At 42.1% G+C, this 18,434-nt stretch overlaps 12 protein-coding genes across 12 annotated transcripts; 6 read left to right on the top strand and 6 right to left on the bottom strand.

Annotated features, from left to right (window-relative positions):
• Window positions 1–436: 436 nt before the first annotated feature.
• On the top strand, window positions 437–904 carry FA14DRAFT_4896 (uncharacterized protein). Its single transcript, XM_025502415.1, has one exon. It carries the CDS (start codon window positions 524–526, stop codon window positions 815–817), a length of 294 nt encoding a protein of 97 aa, XP_025356926.1. The 5' UTR covers window positions 437–523; the 3' UTR covers window positions 818–904.
• A 336-nt stretch (window positions 905–1,240) lies between these two features.
• On the top strand, window positions 1,241–2,497 carry FA14DRAFT_4861 (DUF1768-domain-containing protein). Its single transcript, XM_025502408.1, has 2 exons — window positions 1,241–2,095; window positions 2,201–2,497. The coding sequence occupies exons 1-2, from the start codon at window positions 1,475–1,477 to the stop codon at window positions 2,447–2,449; spliced, it is 870 nt and encodes a 289-aa protein (XP_025356925.1). The 5' UTR covers window positions 1,241–1,474; the 3' UTR covers window positions 2,450–2,497.
• A 170-nt stretch (window positions 2,498–2,667) lies between these two features.
• FA14DRAFT_115618 (uncharacterized protein) lies at window positions 2,668–4,215 on the bottom strand (the record flags this gene model as incomplete). The annotated part of the gene is made up of 1 exon (XM_025496117.1): window positions 2,668–4,215. A coding segment is annotated over one exon (1,548 nt), but the record flags the coding sequence as incomplete, so codon positions are not given.
• A 556-nt stretch (window positions 4,216–4,771) lies between these two features.
• On the top strand, window positions 4,772–7,201 carry FA14DRAFT_186822 (uncharacterized protein; the record flags this gene model as incomplete). Its single annotated transcript, XM_025501539.1, has 1 exon — window positions 4,772–7,201. One exon carries the CDS (start codon window positions 4,772–4,774, stop codon window positions 7,199–7,201), a length of 2,430 nt encoding a protein of 809 aa, XP_025356923.1.
• Window positions 7,202–7,349: 148 nt separating this feature from the next.
• On the top strand, window positions 7,350–7,682 carry FA14DRAFT_152053 (uncharacterized protein; the record flags this gene model as incomplete). The annotated part of the gene is made up of 1 exon (XM_025497500.1): window positions 7,350–7,682. One exon carries the CDS (start codon window positions 7,350–7,352, stop codon window positions 7,680–7,682), a length of 333 nt encoding a protein of 110 aa, XP_025356922.1.
• A 193-nt stretch (window positions 7,683–7,875) lies between these two features.
• Window positions 7,876–8,475, top strand: FA14DRAFT_4831 (uncharacterized protein). Its single transcript, XM_025502402.1, has one exon. The coding sequence runs from the start codon at window positions 8,068–8,070 to the stop codon at window positions 8,392–8,394; it is 327 nt and encodes a 108-aa protein (XP_025356921.1). The 5' UTR covers window positions 7,876–8,067; the 3' UTR covers window positions 8,395–8,475.
• Window positions 8,232–9,943, bottom strand: FA14DRAFT_169600 (carbon-nitrogen hydrolase). The gene is made up of 4 exons (XM_025500216.1): window positions 9,364–9,943; window positions 9,173–9,295; window positions 8,922–9,106; window positions 8,232–8,857 (listed from the first exon to the last, which is right to left on the bottom strand). The coding sequence occupies exons 1-4, from the start codon at window positions 9,886–9,888 to the stop codon at window positions 8,557–8,559; spliced, it is 1,134 nt and encodes a 377-aa protein (XP_025356920.1). The 5' UTR covers window positions 9,889–9,943; the 3' UTR covers window positions 8,232–8,556.
• Window positions 9,944–10,150: 207 nt separating this feature from the next.
• On the top strand, window positions 10,151–10,953 carry FA14DRAFT_186820 (uncharacterized protein; the record flags this gene model as incomplete). Its single annotated transcript, XM_025501538.1, has 1 exon — window positions 10,151–10,953. The coding sequence occupies one exon, from the start codon at window positions 10,151–10,153 to the stop codon at window positions 10,949–10,951; it is 801 nt and encodes a 266-aa protein (XP_025356919.1).
• Window positions 10,954–11,095: 142 nt separating this feature from the next.
• FA14DRAFT_175928 (uncharacterized protein) lies at window positions 11,096–12,124 on the bottom strand (the record flags this gene model as incomplete). The annotated part of the gene is made up of 1 exon (XM_025500626.1): window positions 11,096–12,124. The coding sequence occupies one exon, from the start codon at window positions 12,122–12,124 to the stop codon at window positions 11,096–11,098; it is 1,029 nt and encodes a 342-aa protein (XP_025356918.1).
• Window positions 12,125–12,973: 849 nt separating this feature from the next.
• On the bottom strand, window positions 12,974–14,918 carry FA14DRAFT_159075 (alpha/beta-hydrolase). Its single transcript, XM_025498041.1, has 4 exons — window positions 14,262–14,918; window positions 13,870–14,197; window positions 13,768–13,805; window positions 12,974–13,703 (listed from the first exon to the last, which is right to left on the bottom strand). The coding sequence occupies exons 1-4, from the start codon at window positions 14,813–14,815 to the stop codon at window positions 13,259–13,261; spliced, it is 1,365 nt and encodes a 454-aa protein (XP_025356917.1). The 5' UTR covers window positions 14,816–14,918; the 3' UTR covers window positions 12,974–13,258.
• A 222-nt stretch (window positions 14,919–15,140) lies between these two features.
• On the bottom strand, window positions 15,141–16,688 carry FA14DRAFT_116654 (uncharacterized protein; the record flags this gene model as incomplete). Its single annotated transcript, XM_025496188.1, has 1 exon — window positions 15,141–16,688. One exon carries the CDS (start codon window positions 16,686–16,688, stop codon window positions 15,141–15,143), a length of 1,548 nt encoding a protein of 515 aa, XP_025356916.1.
• A 491-nt stretch (window positions 16,689–17,179) lies between these two features.
• FA14DRAFT_4696 (uncharacterized protein) lies at window positions 17,180–18,390 on the bottom strand. Its single transcript, XM_025502395.1, has one exon. The coding sequence runs from the start codon at window positions 18,285–18,287 to the stop codon at window positions 17,421–17,423; it is 867 nt and encodes a 288-aa protein (XP_025356915.1). The 5' UTR covers window positions 18,288–18,390; the 3' UTR covers window positions 17,180–17,420.
• Between the last annotated feature and the right edge of the window lie 44 nt (window positions 18,391–18,434).

The following is an 18,434-nucleotide window of genomic DNA, read 5'->3' as shown; positions in this document are numbered from 1 at the left end:
TGCATTCTTGAGTCGTTTGTGTACGAATCAAATCGAAAAGCAAGAGAAGGCAAAATTTGTCTTTGTGTAATGTTGATACCGTGCAACTCATTGCGACAAAAACAAAGCAAAGGTTTGTGAAAAAGCTGTGCTGTGGGTACGCACAACACAAAAGTCCAACGTACGATCTCCAAGAATACTTATTCTCATCGCTCTTGCGCGAAATGGGCGCCTCTTGAATACCCTCGAATTTTGGCTTCGTATGGCACACTTTTTCGTCAATGATTGCCAAGAGAGAGAGATCTGCACCATTTGCCCCCCTTCTTTGGTGTAGGATCCGCCTCTTTGCCTCCCCCATCAAGGGCTGAATCAAAGTTAATCTTGGCGATCATATTAAATGAGTTGGGCGTAATGCGGTGTTTATTTACCGCCTATAATGAACAAAATTTCATTTCTTCTTTCAAGACATAAAAGGCGGAACAACAAATCTTTTTCATCCTTTTCTTTTCTTTTATCATACAAACAGAAAAACAACTTTTGAACAATGGTACCAGCTATCGTTTCAGCTACATTTTTAATCGTTGCTCGTGCTCCTGAAGAGTCGATATCGCGAAGAGGAGACGAACGAAAAAAGCATTTGGAAAAACCGATAGAATCAAGAACAAGTTCAAATCATCACAGCAAAAGCAAGCACAGCCACCATCAACCTGTGCAACACCGGAATAATTTTGAAAAGCATCTCAAAGATCATTTGAGGAATGATTATCCACATAGTCGTTGCCAGTATAGCCACCGGAAGAAAGATGGAGAAGAGCAGTCTCTATTAAGCAAGAAATAGAGCAGTCACAAATGACGCATTCATCCATGGCAATAGGATTAACAATAAACATGGATCCAATCGAATTATGGCTGAGAGGACCACAAGATTCAGTGATTGCAAGTGATATATGCGTTAAATACAAGCTATCAAGTTATCCTTCGATCTTTGAATGTGAAGGTTTCTCTCTTTGAAATGAAGTTAATCCGTAAAAGTTGCCGGGATCCCTCTTTGAGTGCGCGTAGATGGCATTCCATTATATTATGCATCTATTGCGCCATCGAGACTAATAAATCGAAATTTGGAACGGGTAAGCCGTTCATAGCACAACAGCAGTCTTTTACACGCTTTGACAAGGACCCTTTTCTCCACTTTGGCCGTGTCTTGCGGATATTATTACAGTAAATGTATTTTTAAACTTTTAATCTTTTCTAATTCATTACGACAGCAGTCTTTGCGAATGTTTCATATTGATGATCTTCTTCCGTTGAAACGTTCTTCCCCCTCTTTCTCTCTCTCTCTTTTAATATGCAGCATTTGATCGTGCAATACTGTACCTGAACAAATATTGATCAATGATATGCACTCTAATTCGTCCGATAGAAGATTGCATTGTTGCATTTCTTCTAAAAACAACATTTGTATACTTTACTACCATCACTTTCCCCTCATACAAAAATGACAGCCGCTGTTGAAACATCAAATAATAGTAGCGCTTCAAAGTTCCCTAAAAGTCTAAAATGGCGAACAAAGTTATTCAATAAAACCAAAGAGGTTGAAGAGAATATAGAAGAAGGTGCAAAAGGTGGAAAGCCAGCATACGGAACAGTAGCACCAGATCCAAAAGAAGTAGAAACGAATCCAATTCAAAACGTTGCTGGAACAGGAATAAATGTGAATGATGCTCAAAAAACGGCAGGAAATCAAGATGTATTGGAAGAAAAATACTTGGAAAACGGTAAAGAAGGAACACTGCAAACTACACCACCTTCCCCACGCAAGGAGGGCAAACAGAGACAAGTACAAGAAGAAGATGGAGGAGCGGAACAAGCATCATCATCTGGTATTCCTTCTGAAGTTAGACGTGGATCTTTGGCACCCGGTCATAACCTCAGCGTAGACGAAGAAAGTGATGAAGGAGAAGAAGAGGTAGACAAAATCGTTTTCTATCATCGAACACAACCTTATTTCTGGCTAAGCAATTCTTCCGATCATCCTGTTTACCTTGACGGCGTTCGCTATCCAACAGCAGAACACTGTTTTCAAGCATTAAAATTCTTACCACATAAACCCGAAATTGCAAACAAAATCCGCAAATCAAATAATCCATCTGATGCTACATTAGAAGCACGTAAACAAAGTCAAAACGTTCAACGTGGTTGGATAAGTCAAGGTGAAAATTTGATTGCAATGCGAACGGTTTTATTACTTAAATTTAGTCAAAATACAACTTTGACAAAACAACTTTTACGTACAGGTGATGCAGAATTAATCGAAGATAGTCCAACAGACGCTTTTTGGGGTATTGCTGCTGGTGGTGGTAGACAGGTTGGCGCTGGAAGGAACGAATTGGGTAAAGCTCTCATGCGAACAAGAGAAAGTATTCGAAATCAATCTGGTTTGGGTTTCGGAAGTGGAGCGAAAACGGTTTAAGATGGCTCTCATTGTATTCTCATACACTCATTATAATTGATTGGTCATGGATTCGGTACAAATACAAAGAAAGATTGACTTTTGCCATCATGATCTCACGATAGCAAAAATAGACCAACAACACTGAGTAGGAACACAGTCCAATGATGTACGGAAGGAATGGTGAACCGGGACATCGCTGCAGATTGCGCACTTCCTCGACTCGTTGCGCCACCTCTGCGTCCACGTTCACCATTACTGTCTAATACGATCTGTGGATTTTGCGTTCCGACTGGATGGAAAGCTGTTGAAGTGATTGTGGCTTCTGGTTGTGAAGCCTGATTGATGAAAGCCAAAGCTACACCAGGTGCCGGTACGCTAAGTGTACATTGTCCGTTATTGCATGGTGCTTGAAGTACTGTTTCCGTGCCTTCAAGAATTCCTTCTGACCACCATCCGAAACTTTGTCCTGCCCAAGTGATATTCTCTTTTTCAGCCAAGGTAGGCGCCACCAAGAGTTTGTATGCCACTGAAGCAGGTTGATTAGATGGTTGTGGGAATTGCACGTTGAAGTTATTCGCTCCAGATGGATCGTTGATCATATTGATAAAGACTTGTTTAGCAATCTGTCCGTTTTCGTAAACATTATAAGCCGCCAAAACATCTGATTGAATCAATTGATCAGAAATCGTAACTGACGCTTTACCGTCTGAGGGATGCAAGGCTTCTGCCACCACCAAAGTAGAATAAAAGATTGGTCCTGTCTTCCAAGCTTTGGCAGAAACGATTCGATTGCTGGAATTGTATGCCGGGGGCGTGAATGTGTTGTAAATGGTAGATTGACCACCGCTATGCAACAGAACACCGGAATGATTACGATATCCGAATTGGAGGGCCATATTCACGCTCCAAATAGCGGCAGTAAATGTATCGGAGACGTCTACTATACCGATGCAAGAAGCAGTATTTGTTTCCACCAGGACATAAGGAATGCCCGAATTCACTGCTGTTTGTACAGCATCCGCATCATACGTGCAAAATGCGTTGATGTTCGTTTGATTCATGTACCCATCTGCTGTGTAAGGCGCAGTAGATGAACATCTTGATTGAGGATATTGAATGGCAGTAATGGCTGCTAATCTATCGGAATAATTGGATAACATACCAGCGTTCAAAACTTCTTGGGTTTGCCAATTACAGCAAACACTAGGAGCGGCAAATTGTTTCGGATTATCTGCATAATCGGCAGCAGTGATACGTTCTGTCAAATCACCCCATTCACTAAGGTAGTCTGCGATCGTATAATTTGCCGGACGTCTGCCGGTATATTCGTATCGATCAGGTTCATTTCCTACCAAGTAAAACGAAAGGCTGTCGCCCAAAGCATCGCGTGCCTCTTTGACCATTGGAACTGTAAAAGGTGCGGTATAATTCACCATATTTACACCCCAAATCACTTCACTGTCAACAGCAGTTGCAACTTGATCGATCAATTCGAAAATTAAATTTCCATACTCCAAAGATGGTGTGATGGGAACGCCGTTTGAGAATCCCCCACCGGATTTCTGTAGGATGCCTGTGAAACTTTGATTAAAGATTGCTGTATCTTGGGTATTTCCACCGATTCGCAATAGAGCTCCACGTCCGGCACGCAGTCGAATACTGTTGAGGTAGTTGAGTAATTGATATGCAGGTTCACCGATCTTGTCACCAACAAAGTCATTTGCGACACTCAATTCCAACGATAGACCTAACAAATTTGCTGGAACGGGGATGCCTGCTACTACACCTTCTGGTGGAGTATTTCCGACTGTAGTAGTTTGTGTACCGATTGCAGGATTTGGGGGTGCTGGCAATGGTGCGATTGTCAAATTAGCCGGTGCTGGAGGAGGACCACCAAGGACATTAGGTGAGGTTGGTGTTGCAGGCGGAGGAAAGATTGCGAATTGTTGACCATTGACGAGAGGTGGAAGGTCGAAATAGCTGGCTATTGCAATCAATGCCACCGAAAAGGATATGAAAGCAGTCAGCCGGGTCATTGCACTCATACCGAATGCCATTGTGAAGGAGGAGGAGGAGGAGGAGGATGGTGATGATGATGATGAGGAGAGAAAGTTGTTAAATTTGCAGTATGCAAGATTGAATTCCATTAGCGCAACCCAACGGCAAGGCATTTAAGCTGAATTCGGCACGAGAGAGGTCAATTAAATTTAATGCAGTGAGAAATGCAGGGCAAGGCAAGCCCGTTTACGGTCGGAAATCCGTGGTTTTTAGCTTAAGGTGCTTGTGTTTGGTGCACGGCCTTTAACTATATATGCTCTTTCTCTCCTTCATACAATCGTGATGGAAGGCATCACTTTACTAGAAAGTAAGACGAGTAGAGTGCACTTTGCATTCGTAAAGAGGTTGGAAGGAGCAAAGACGTCAAAACAAGCAGATCAAATCATTCAACAAACCATTCAGGAAGTACGATCAACTTTGCAATCCAAAGAGCCAACCACACTTTCTGAATCGACAATTGCATCCCAATTATTGGTTTTATTGCATTGCTTCCAAGTATACCCATTTGATGATCTGACAACAGCCACTAGCTTCAATCTCTCGTTTGCTCTCGTTCCGACTTTGCATCTTCTTGCAACTGCTCAATATGCACGTAGGTTACAGATTGCCTATTCCACTCTTGCTCTCTTGATCGGACCATTTGCTTCGCCCAATGAAGAATTGCAAACATCATCCTTGCTCGTGCTCAATACGATCAGACAACATTTAGGATCACATACCCACTCAAGCACAAAAAGGAATCAATCAGAGGGAGAGTCAAGCCTTCAACGCGCTCGCCAATACTTTGCTTTACGCTCGATCGTCAAAGGAACACCAAGTGGAAGTGATTGTGTGCCAGCATTATATGGGCCGGTTTCAAATCTCATCACGCACGAAGATGATCGTATAAAAGCATTGGCGATAGAAGCATTGTTTGTATTGAACGGCTATCGAGAAGAAGAAGAGGATCAAGGCATAACGAGGGCAACTTATGAACGTGTACGTGATGTAGTGACTGGCAGTGTGAAGCGAAATGGGAAGCAGAAAGCTCGATCATCCGAAAAAATCGGATCAAAAAAGGACATTGAGGGCCTCAAACGATCTTTGGTCAAAGTATCACGAATTGCGTTGACCCAAGGTGTGATTTCGATGGACGAATTCGTCTCTACGCTAGTGTCACTGGATGACAATCAATCATCGACGGGTATGAAAACTTACATTGCAAAGAATCTGTCACAACAACTATCGAAAGAAGGATCACAGGTCACTGCAGCTGCTTGTGGGACAGTCATCGATTGGGCATCAACAGGATGCAAAGATGTCTTAGGAGACAATCCTTTGTTCCTTGAGCTTACTCGTCTCTTGGGCATCGTGAGGTCCTCCTCCGCAGAAGATGATTGGAAAGGGACGATCGCAGACGTTTGGCAAGTATTGATAGGCCATCTACAGTCTCGCAATGCCAACAGAAGAATACTCGCCCTATCCGTCCTGGACGCTCTCCTTCCATTTGGATGGCAATTGGGAGATTCGGATGTACAATTATCGGAGGAAAACATGCAATCATTGATGTCTTTGTTAAGTGATGCAGATGCTACGATACGCATTCGATGTTTGCGACTGTTTTGCAAGATAGACACAGGTATCGTTTCGGCACATTTGGATGCATTGAAGAAAGCAGCTGAAGAAGGTTCAAAATCGCAAGAGGAATTGTCTAGCCTCTCTATACGTATTTGTGAAACTTTAAAATGCCTCTGCGATGCAAAGCAAGGAGATTCGATTTCTACAATATACTCGCCAACGATGGCTTCTCTGTTAAGAGTACAGAGCAGATCAGGATTTTTGGATGATCGATTGATTGAGAGAGTAACCCAAGACTTCCAGGAAGCGTATACTGCAGATGCAGCGAAAGGAATCGCAGCAATCCTAAAAGAAGCATCAGAAGCAAAGATGGAGCTTTCTCCAACGTATAGCTTGCTTATATCTACGCTGGTTTGCACTGCGCTAGAACAGAACGTGGACGATGCCTTCCGATCCCTTCATCGGGAAATGCTGCGGGATTTGACTGAAATTTTGCCTTTGGTTGGCGACAAGAATGCTGCACTGCAAGAAGCTATGATGATTGCATGTATCAAATTGGCATCTTTGAGTGGTATTGACGAAGCGCAGGAAGCAATGTTGACACTCTCGCACATTGCAGAATCCTCAAAATCAACGATAATCAAAACAAGGGTGGGCCAATTATCAACATGCGTCTCAAGTGGCAAGCTTGAAGATCTTGCTGAGCGGATGAAGATAGCATCTTTGCTGTCCACGTTGGATCGAATAGAAGAATTTTTCTCTCAGAGTGGACAAAGCAAGAATGATGATCGCGCACCACACGAGTCAAAGCAAAGGATGGCACCTAAGCCTCTTCATTATGATGCATATGCATCGCCTCCAGAATCGGAAGGAGCGACAACCCTTTCACACTCTCAAACCTCGGTTCGAAAGGCAAATCAACCTTATACTGCTTTACCTACCCCATCACAAATGCGTAAGCAAGTTTTAGCAGATCAAGGAAAATACGCAATGATGGAGCAAACGATTCATCAAAGTATAGCACAACTAACCTTGGGAGAAGATGTGGATGAAGAAAGACATGTTCCTAGCACAGCAACTGAAGATGATGCAAAAGGCGATGTAGTCCAAAACGAGAACACAACGACAGCACCGCGTGAAGGTCTGCTCTTCTAGCAAATTTGTAGCTGAAGGTGCAACACTTTCGTCAAGATCTTTGTGTACATACACTGCTACCTCAATCATTGCTATATACCCATGTGTTAATCTTTTTTAGGCTTCTTCTCTATCAACTTCTAAGGAATATCTTTTAGCATAATGCATAATGAGAGACAAAGTCAAGAAGATGATTCTTACCTTTGCATTCTTTGTGTTGTACGGTAGCCTGGCTTTTGCTGCTCCCGCAAGTAAGGAAAGAGGATCAGGGTCAGGGAAAAGCATTCAAGAAGCAGGGGCAGAAGCAACGAGAAAGTCTCTAGAACATGCTCGAACTGCAGGCTACACAATTGGCCTTTCACAGATTGCCGGAAATGAAAATGATAAGTATGCCCTTAGACAAGCAGCAGAAACGCATGCAAGACATATGTCACATCAACTTCAAGTTGCAAAGGATGAAAAAACAGCTCGCAAAAAGGACAATGACGGTAAACCTAAATAAAATCTTTTGCTATCGAATCGACATGTGTATTGCGGCAATCGTGACTTATAACGGATATTGAATCATCGTTGTAATTTCATTTTTCAATAAATCCTGGATCTTGTTTTAATGAAGTTCTCTCTTCTTTGTAAACCACAATTCTCTTCGCGACCGAAAAAGTGACGGGATCCCCTTGAAGATATCATTGTTGTCATTACCAAAATAAAACACAAGTGCTTATTCGGTGTATCCTTGCGTGATACGACACTGCATTCGAATAGGTGCACTGCCTTTGCGTACATTGTTTCGTAAATCGTGGTCAAGAGGACGAATTCATATGTGTAAGAACATGAAAAAGTATCGGAAAATGCTTAACTTTACTCCTCTTTGACGTCTTTCTTTTAGGATGTGCGTACTCTTCAAGATGCTGTTTATTAGCTACGCCTTCTTTGCCTTGTATATCGGCTTAGTTCCTGCGGCATGTGCAAGTAAAGAGGCAGGTTCGGGATCGAAAAGTCATTCAGAAAAAGCGGCAGAAGCCGAAAGTTTATCTGATCAACACCGCAAGACCGCAGAACATACTTTTTATTGGGCGCAAGGTGAACAAAATGCAAATGACAGATATGCATATCAACAAGCGAGAAAAAGTCAATATATACATCGTGATCACCAAAAAAAGACTAAAGCTGCTCATGAAGAAGCTCATAAAGAGCAAAACATCAGCAAACAGTAGAAGTAGAATAGCTACAGCTGGCTCAAATTCTTATCAAAACAGCCGTTATGACAGCTCTGTCTGTAGCTCTAACGACTTCAGCTGGTCTGACTTCTTTTTGACCTTCATCATTCCGTAACCATTACATCGTATTTCAATAGATATTCTTCAGTTCACTTCCCGTCACCGTGAATCTACTTTGGCTTGCTCTGTAGACCATGCACTTCGTAAATCATGACGAACACGATAGATATCACGAGCATCTTGTAAGATTCGCAGATCGAGCGCCGCCAACAATAGCGTTTCATCACCACTTTCCACACGTCCAACACAACCTGCAAAAGGTGCACAAACGCACGTTCGTCCAACGCCGATCGCATCATCTTCTGAAAGCGAATTCGGGTCTTTATCGGGAGGACAAGGTGGTCCGGCAATATTTGTCATCGCCAACACACATTCGTTTTCGATTGCTCTTGTCAAGCATCTGCAAGGGGGATATCGAGATTGGGTTAAATATTTATCTAATCTTTGCCTCTCTAAGCACTCACATCGAATCAAGCAAGGCTGCTTCACTTTCAGGATTCCATCGTAGCCCTTTTTTGCCTGCATCGGTAGCATACCAACATGTAGGTGCAAACACCACATCGGGTCCTATCAAAGGCGCTTTGGACGAATGAGAAGAAGGCGGTAAATCAAACATTTCTCTAAAGGTTTCTGGGAAGGCAAGATCCCACTGCAGATAATAGAAGATTAGTGAGACGAACGAGAGAGCAGAAAGGATTTCAAACAAAACACTCACGCAAACTGCTATGCCAGCACTTAATTTCTTTCCGTTGCGAGTAGTGATTTCAAACGTCCTTGGTGCCTCGTGCCGCAATTCATGACCAGGAGATAGAACGGATCGCTCCGGATGCCAAAGTCTCTGGTAAAAGACGAATGAGAATAGCCCTGATTAGTCATGTTCAGACTTCCCCTCTAATACCCACTTACCCTCTTTGTATATCGACCGGCTATTTCTCCAGATCTGGTAATATAGTATACCGTATTGAACAACTTCTGATCATGTTCTTTGTCTGTCTCATTCTCGTCATCATCGTCATTTGGCTCTTCATTTCGATGTGGGATATGATGACTTCCCAATTCTACCACTGTTCCTGCCACGATATCGATATCATTCTTCTTTGCAATATCTCCGATCAAGCTTAAAAAGTGTTCAGGATCATCGTCAGGATCGATAGGTGATTGTGGGCTGTTGCCTGCATAAGTATCCCGTACTGCATGCCATGAATCATGTGTTGCTCCTGTTAAAAAGTATTCTGGAAATACGATTACATCCGCTTCATGTTTAGCAGCTTCTTTTGCATATTGTTCCAATTTATCCAATCCACCCTCTCCTTTAACTCCATTCTCGGATGGTAATACTTGAGCGCATGCTATACGATATTCGTACTGTTTGTCAGCTTGAATGCCTGACACAGGAGGTAAGTTAAAATTGCCCTGAACTTTGATTGCCATTGCTATGGTAGAGGAGAAACAAGATTCGGCAAAGTGGAACGGGAAATTAAGGCCGTGCGCCCGTTGGAATGAATCAGGAGACTAAAAATTAATTTAAGCTTTGGAATGCATTTATACAATTATAGTGGAGGAGAATACGTTGATGCATTCATCATGTCATCATCACCATCTCTCATTCAGGTGAATGATGCAAAAGCTTATCACATTACTGGCTATCCTTCTTCCCATCATACTGGTTGAAACTCAAGCCATACTCGACATTATGGGAACTATTACTGGCACATACGATGTTATCATCGTAGCATTCCATCTTCCACGTCAACAAATTTTGCAACTCTTGCCTGAATCCGTAAAGCAAAAGGAACAAGAAAAGACATTTTCAGATATACCCACATCAGTAACACAAGCAGTTCTCAAAGCAGATGCAGCAAACAAATTCGATTCTAAACAAGACCATCTTGTCGTACTTCAACTGGGATACCAAATGTCTACCGGACCAGGACCGGATTGGTTGCCTAAATTAAGCTTTAGTGAATGCAAATTAGAGGTACCATTCTTACAACATCCGAGTGGGAAGTCAAAAAAGCCTTTGACGTACAAACAAACAATCTTATTCTCTAATTTGCTAATCAAGATCGGCAGTACGATGAGCGGTATCACATCCAAACTCGCAGAATTTGAGCCCGGTGCTTCCCCTTCCATCTTCGCACCTGAGGCTGACATTATTCAATACGATGCAGAAGACTATCTTGCCAGCAAGTCTACCAGACAAAGCGATATTGACAAGACGAGCCCTTCATGGGAATTCTTCAAGAATCACAGTCAGGATTGGTGGTTCGCCGTAGGAACAGAAGACAAGGTTCAAAGCTTTGATTTTGAGCTGGATAATCCGTTGATAGGGCCAGAAGCTTATAAAGTGGAAGTAGCCCTCAATCTAGCAGCATTCGCTCCGGAGTCGTCTTCAGATACAAATTCACTCTCAGAGATCAAATTTGAAGGACTTGGCTGGAGATCCCGGGCTAAATTCGTCTCAAAAGCTAGTGATATCAATCAGCTCGAATAGCGTACACTAAGGGGCAATGATGACATTGTATAAATGAATACATATATACCAGATTAGCGAGTCAGAAAAGAAGAAGAGGATGATCGATTCGATTGTGTCTATGAATCGTGGTGGAAATGCACGAATTGTTCGTTTATGGGAGGCTTAATGACCCAAACCGCCAACTGCGTTGGTGACCTGGCTGACAACAGAGCTTACCGTGTTAGAACCAGAAGCAGAGTTTTGGACTTGACTGACAACAGAGCTTACTGGGCTCGAGCCTGAAGCTGCACTTTGGACTTGACTGACAACAGAGCTTACTGGGCTCGAGCCTGAAGCAGCATTTTGGACCTGGCTAACAACAGAGCTCACCGGGTTGGAGCCAGATGCAGCATTTTGGACTTGACTAACCACAGAGCTTACTGGATTGTTACCAGAAACAGCGCTTTGGACTGCGTTGACAGCAGAGCTTACTGGAGATCCGTTCGCAGCACTTTGAACTTGACTGACGATAGAGCTGACTGGATTAGAACCGGATGCAGCACTTTGTACTGCACTGGCTACAGAATTTGCAGCGCTTTGAACTTGACTGACAACAGAATTAATGGGATTTGAACCAGAAGCAGCACTTTGGACTGCACTTGTAACAGAGCTGACAACGCTTTGAACTTGGCTAACAACAGAGTTTACCGGGTTTGAACCTCCTCCGTTTGTACCTGTGGGAGTTGCTTGAGTGCCTGTAGCCGTATTAGTCACGGTTTGTGTGGCACCACTTTGTGTCACGGTAGCAGTTGAACCACCTTGTGTTTCATTAGGTGTTCCAGTAGCCGTGTTTGTGACTATTGGATGAGGATGTGGGTGGGGATGATGATGTGTTGATTTTCTTGAACGACATTTTTTGTTATGACATCTGCCACTATAACAATTTGCATTTTTATAGCATCCATGACCGTTATGTCTCTTTGGACGACAATGAGCGCGAGCGCAATTTTTACTGCGGCATTGTTTACTCTTTGAACATCTTTTACCGTCTCTTAAGTTTGTCCAACGTTTTTCAAATTGTATGCCTTCTTCTTGTAGACCAGATGAACGTTCCATCAAGTCACCTTCAAAGCTTGTTGGAGTGGCAGTAATCGAGGAAGCCAAAGCGGCAACCATCACGGTCGCAATGAGGAGAGGAGCATTGAAACGCATTGTTGCAGTATCTTAGTGGTGAAATGAGAGGCGAGGCTGTGAAAAGTGATGAGAGGAGGAGAAGTGATGTATTTGATGGGAAGAGTGGCATTACAATCTTCTCAAAACATGTCACTTTTATACCTTTCAAAGCTCCAACTGGTATTGGATATAAGCCCTGCTCTTATGACCAGAAGAACTCTTTTCTTGTTTATTGCAAGTGTGGTAAGCCATGGATAGTCAAGCCATAAAAGTCTCATAACGTACGATTTGTCCCTCTCTACTACTGATTTCAATACCATAAACCGAACGATTTTTCAGAGGCTAAGACAAGTAGGTCTGCAATGGGAGGTGATAGCTGAGCCGAGTTACCATTTCGTTGTTAGGGAAATGAAGTCTTCATTGTTTGTGATCTAATTTGATCAAAGACTGTCTCGGCACTTTCAAGTGTATGATACGATTTTGTTATGATTTGGAAAACGGAGAATTAAATTTGAATCAGGTACCACCCACAATAGTGTATGACCCCACGCTATGATGATGCGCGTGTGTGTGTGGGTGTGGGGATAAGCGCGTCTTGCTGCCCAATTGCACCCTTTACAATGTGAGATCTTCCACAAGCCACCAATTTCCACTTTCGGATGAATGATTAGGGTCAATGTATTTCTCTACCGTAGGCTCAGACAAACAAGGGTTTAGGAATCGGGATACTTTCTACATTGAGTAAAATAAATGCCTAGATTTTCGTAATTCTCCGAATACAAAGATTGTACCTTTTTTGTAATTTAAAACTCAATTCGTTCGCAATCATATGCAAAAATTCAATGAGTGTCAATAATTAAACAAACAAAAAACGTTAACAAATATATACACTAGATGGGGACTGAAAGAAATCTAGACCAAAACATGCTTACTCTTGTCGGAGAATTAATCAAGAAGAAATCATTCACGGCGGGACAATTCCCTGTTCTTGTTTGCATGTCTTTACTATCTCGCCTCCGAGTCGGTCACCGTTCCCCACAATCGGCCACACAAACACACACACGCACATTTGCTGACATGATAGACTGGGCTGAATAAAGTGAATAGAACATACTTGCAGACCGGGATAAAAGCAGATTATGAGACCCACCCCTGCACTAAAAAGGGAATATTCTACAAAGAATTTGCAACCCATTCACATAGGACCTTTAAAGCTTTTTTTCTCTCTTTTGCAAAAACGAAAGACGGGGCAACGAATGGATCATGTGATCCTTCCATCAAATGTAAAGAAATTTCTTCTTTTGTTGTGGCTTTACCTTCCGCTTCTTTACTCAAAAGTACTCGCCTATACATTTCCGTACTTTGATCAAATAAAATGTCTCCATAACATCCAATCACAAACGTTTTTGGCCAATCTTGAAAAATTGTACTTTCTTCGCTTTCCTTGATGAGCTTGCCGTTCTTGGTTACCTTTCCTAAGACGGAGCAAGGACTAAAATAAACGTCCAAAAGGGTTTTATTCGGTTGTTTGAAATGCATCGCAAATGTGTCTCGACACATGTGATAAAAATTGTCGCTCAAAACATCATAAGGTTTGTTGCGTTGAAAGGATGAGTGCCTGTAGATAGCATAAGTTAGTATTTTCAATCTTTCGTCCAGCTCTTCCTACAGTCAATACTCACGGATGCTCTACAATCGTTCCAGCTTGCTCCGTCCAAGGCTGTGGGGTTAAGAAGGATAATTTGTGTCAGTTGACAATTCAAACTCCGTCAATGCATACTCACGCATATAAAGATGGCAGCTTTTGGTGTGGGTATATCTGCATCTTGTCCGTATCTGATCAAAGAATTGACAAGATGTCCACCTGCTGAATCTCCCATAATGACAATATTATTCGGATCAAATCGTAAATCTTCCAACAAATGTTTATACAACGCCAAACAATCCATCAATGCACATGGTGTTGGAGCTTCTCCGGATTTACGATATTCTACCGTTACTGCCGATTTTGGTAAACGTTTTGAGTTACTGGTTTTGAATTCTTTCATCACATGCTGCATCAGATGAGCCAAAGGTACAGCAGGATGACAGCTTGAGATCATATATCCACCTCTGCGTAAAGTACAATGAAGTAAGCCGATTTGCAATTCTTTCATGGAACACGGTCAATACTCACCCTGTCAAATAGACCAGCAAAGTTTCATCTTTCTTCGCTTTTGATTGCTTCAATGCATTACCTCTGTCTCCCATCCACCAAATCGGTACTGTACCTTGCAAATCCTGCGCATCTGTTTCTACTGCCCAACTTCGCATAGGTTCAACCAATTCTTCCAGTGAAAATGGTTGAATTTCATCCGGCATTGCACCAAACCAAGCTCTTCTTCGCTTTCTTTGTTGTTCAGTTAGGTTTGCATGAAAGATTCCACGTAAACCGCCTTTTGTCGTACACCACCAATACCATACTGTATGTCGGACAAGATACACTGTTACGAAATTGAGTAGAGACCAATTTGGAGCTGTGGGAACAAACAGACGCAAATATACCCATCGAAGATTTGCATAAATTGGAACGATGATCAGCAAGAATGGAATGTAGAGTATCAAATAGAGTGCCGTTAATGGTTGCTTGCTAAATGGCTTTGCATCATGAGCGATTGATGGACGTGGATAATGTTGATCCAATTTGAACGTATTGCTATCAAATAAAGCTGTTTTGATTTTTCCGCTCATATTGTCAAAAGGGTTGCGTGTGTTGGATGATGGTCGGAGTGATACCTCTTACGGTCACTGGACACTCAACAAATACCGCTTCCGATCATGATCCGGAGGTTCGAGCGAAAGAAACAGCATGTATTCTTAGAGTGGAGAAGATTTTAGCGCAATCTCTACCCCGCTTTAAACAAGGCGCCGAAGAAATAGAAGCTTCAAAAAGCCGTGATTGCCGAAATTAAATCTGGTACAACAACACAACGGGAAAACACACACACAATGAAGAATAGTGCAAAGGTATTCACAGATAAAGAGATAATACATACATACAATGTCCTTCCTTCTTCTACAACGATCGATGAATTAATTTTTCACCTTGTTTTGCCAAGAATAATGCTTGTTCTTTTCTACTCTTTTTCAAATCTAAAAAGAAGATTAACATAAACGCAGAAGCGATTGTGAGTGAAAATAAAAAGTAGAATGGCGTTGAAGAATTGTTTGGCGTTCGATGAATGATTGCACTGCTTACGATTGGACCGATAAATGCTGAAACTTTACCAAAACATCCAAACAAACTGAAGAATAAGAATTCCCTTCCTCGTGGTGTGACTTCACTGATCATAGTCTGTGAATAAGCGTACCAAGGACAAACGAACAACCCATAATATGCTTGATAAGCCCAAATTTCCCACAAATGATGGAAACCGAACTTTTGCGTGAAAATACCAACGAAACCCCAACCATCGAGTAAGATGATGCCCACCATAACGGCAGTGAACATCGTCTTTGTCGAAAGTTGAAAGTGCTTTTGAATGGCCCAATAACCATAAATACCGGCCAATTGAGCTGCGATACCGACCAATAAGACGTATGTCAAAGTGAGCGTATTGTACGCCACAATCGTGTTTTGCAATGTTCCAATGACAGTCACCGTCGTGTTTAGACTGTCAGAAAGAAGGAAGTAGCCAAAGAGATACAGCAAAGATTGCTTCAATTGAACAATCTCTCTGCCTGCAGTCCAAAGTTGCAATAATCCTGCAGTGAAAACGTTTGTGTTTGGCGGTAAAGGTTGACCAGGTCTACGCTTTTCGAAAATGAACCAAGGAATAGCAACCAACACCCAAATACCACCTGCAAAAGCGATCAAGATACTCAAACCACGATTGTTTTGCTCTTGACCATCATTGACATGAACACCAAACATAATTCCAACAATGACGGCTAAAATCAAAATCTCAACTGCACTTTGCACAGTGAAGGAGATATTACTGATTCGATTTCTTTGCATCATATCTTCATGATCATACGTTTCCCGATCAATCTCACCCGAAGCGTATTTTGATGCCGTTTCACGCATCTCGGGCGTATTTCTTGCCAAACCAGGAAAAGCTGCGGTCCAAAAGCTTAAACACATTTGATAAATGATCAAACCAACGATGTACAAACCCGTTGCTGCTTCCCATTTTGATGCTTCATGAACGCCTAACCATGCCAAAGAGATACCAAAAGCGGCAACTGTCCAAAACATCAAAATGAACGGTCTCCAATTACCGAAATCTGCCAAACTTCCGATTGCCAAGAATAAGACGACATTGATAGCGCAAGAGATACCATTACACAACAAAACGATTTCTTCAATCGAACGCATTTGACCGGCAAACAATAACATTTCATCTTCACCTGCGGCAATGTATAACAAATTTTGAAAAGCAGTCGGAGCAAAGTTGAACAAGCCCAAGCCATTATTTGCAACACCGTAAGAATAATAAGCCCAAATCTCTTTTCGTTTTGCTTCATAACGTGGATTGAATTGATCAGGCGCGAATACCGGTGGTTCTGCATTTGTGATCACATCATCGGTTACACTTTTATCATCTTTTATGCTTGTTCCCATTGCTTCTTCATCTTCATGTTGAAGCGGAAGCCTTTGTACTTGATCAGGACCAGCCCGGACTACACCTGTTTCGCCTTCACCTTGAGTTGTAGTAATGGCCATATTGGATAATTATGATGAAACAACACAAAGTTAAGATTTGTGCCGTTTGTGGTGGTACAAAAGGAAAACTTAAACATTCACACAGATTAGGTCACAAGGATTTCTCAGGATTTCTCATTCGGACTTCATTCGCCCCCCGACAGCAGCCCAGCCAAGCAGTGTCAAAGATGGCGGTTAATGAGAAGTTTTGCATTGATGTATGCGTTATGTCTAGTTACCCCAAGGGAAAAAGGGGCGTAAAAGCAGTGTAGAAGAAGTTCTTGCATGAAAATCTGCTGCCTGCAATTAAACGGGATGGCGCCACTAGTGAGACTTTTGGCAAAAGAGCAGTATTCTTTTCACTTGAGCTTTATTTTTTTTTTGTTTGCCGGCAAGAATGAGAAATTTGATTTGAATTAGACAGTTATCTCGCCGTATTATTTGAAATACATACAATAGATTTTGCATGAGATTGTTCCTATCTTTTGTGGCATTTATTCACTTCGACGACGAATGGATCCCAATCGCTCTTCGCGGGTAAAGGGTGACAATGATGTATAATTAGTCAGCATGCATTCACTCTCCGCTGGTTTCACTCTTTGAATTGATAAAAGTACAAATGAAACTATGATACATACAAACAGTCTGCCATCAATTTCTTAACCAAGCATGTTTCGATGCTTTCTTCTCTTTTGCCCGCTCTTTGAAGAACTTCAATTCTTTCTTTGATGGTCTTTGTCTTTTTATTCTTCCTTGTTCGTCTGTTTCAAGTTGGGCTTTCTCATGCTCTCTCTTTCGTTGATCTTCATATTGTTCAACATCAAAAAATGCGCCCATTTGTCGATCAGCTTGATTGGCATGTGACAATCTACTTGGATCATATGTTGCACCTTGTTTGAGAGCGGATTGTGAAACAAACTTTCCTGTTCGATTATCAAAGGCTCCTTGAGATCGATAAGAAGTTGAAGTAGGATTCCCATTACCCATTCTTGCTTGATGGATTTCGTTCGCATACATGACTGGATCCAAGTAAGCCAAATCTGGATCGATTCCAACCATTTGAGCAACTTCTTCGTCTGTCATTGATGTCATGGAAATAGCCACGCTTTCATTGGCAGGTACACTGTCGGCTTGTGTGGCAGATTCTTCGTTCTTTCCCTCTTTCACCAATGGGTTCTCCCATGTTGTCTCTTGTGTGACCTGATTCCAAAAGTACCATGCTTGTCTTGTAGCATCCCATACCGCCTGCCAGTCGTGCTGTTTCGCTGTCTCTTCTCCTCCATCCTTCTCATTGTCTACTTCATTGTCCTTGTTCGGATTATCATCCTTCTGCTCTCCAGCTTCGTCATCGACCTCTTCTCTTTCATCTTGGACTTCCTTCGATTTGCCTTTTTCCTTCCCTTTCTCGTTCACTACCTCATCGCCATCTGTCTTTGTCTTTTCGTCTCCTTTATCGTTCTCTCCCTGATCGACTTTCTCTTCATCATTCTTTGCTATCCGATCATCGTCATCGGCCATTTTTTCATGAGATGGTCTTCAAAAAGGTAGATTAGTCTATATAAATCGGCGCGTTTATTTTCCATTTTTTATTTCGCCACCTATTAATGCCCCGAAAGCAAGACTTTTATCGAGAAGACAAACAGACAATGCTCAACAATCAAATTC

This window comes from Meira miltonrushii (assembly GCF_003144205.1).
Source record: "Meira miltonrushii strain MCA 3882 unplaced genomic scaffold FA14scaffold_1, whole genome shotgun sequence".
In the NCBI taxonomy this organism is placed as follows: domain Eukaryota; kingdom Fungi; phylum Basidiomycota; class Exobasidiomycetes; order Exobasidiales; family Brachybasidiaceae; genus Meira; species Meira miltonrushii.
Note: the sequence above shows the minus strand (reverse complement) of the source record. Positions and strands in the feature narration are given on the sequence as shown.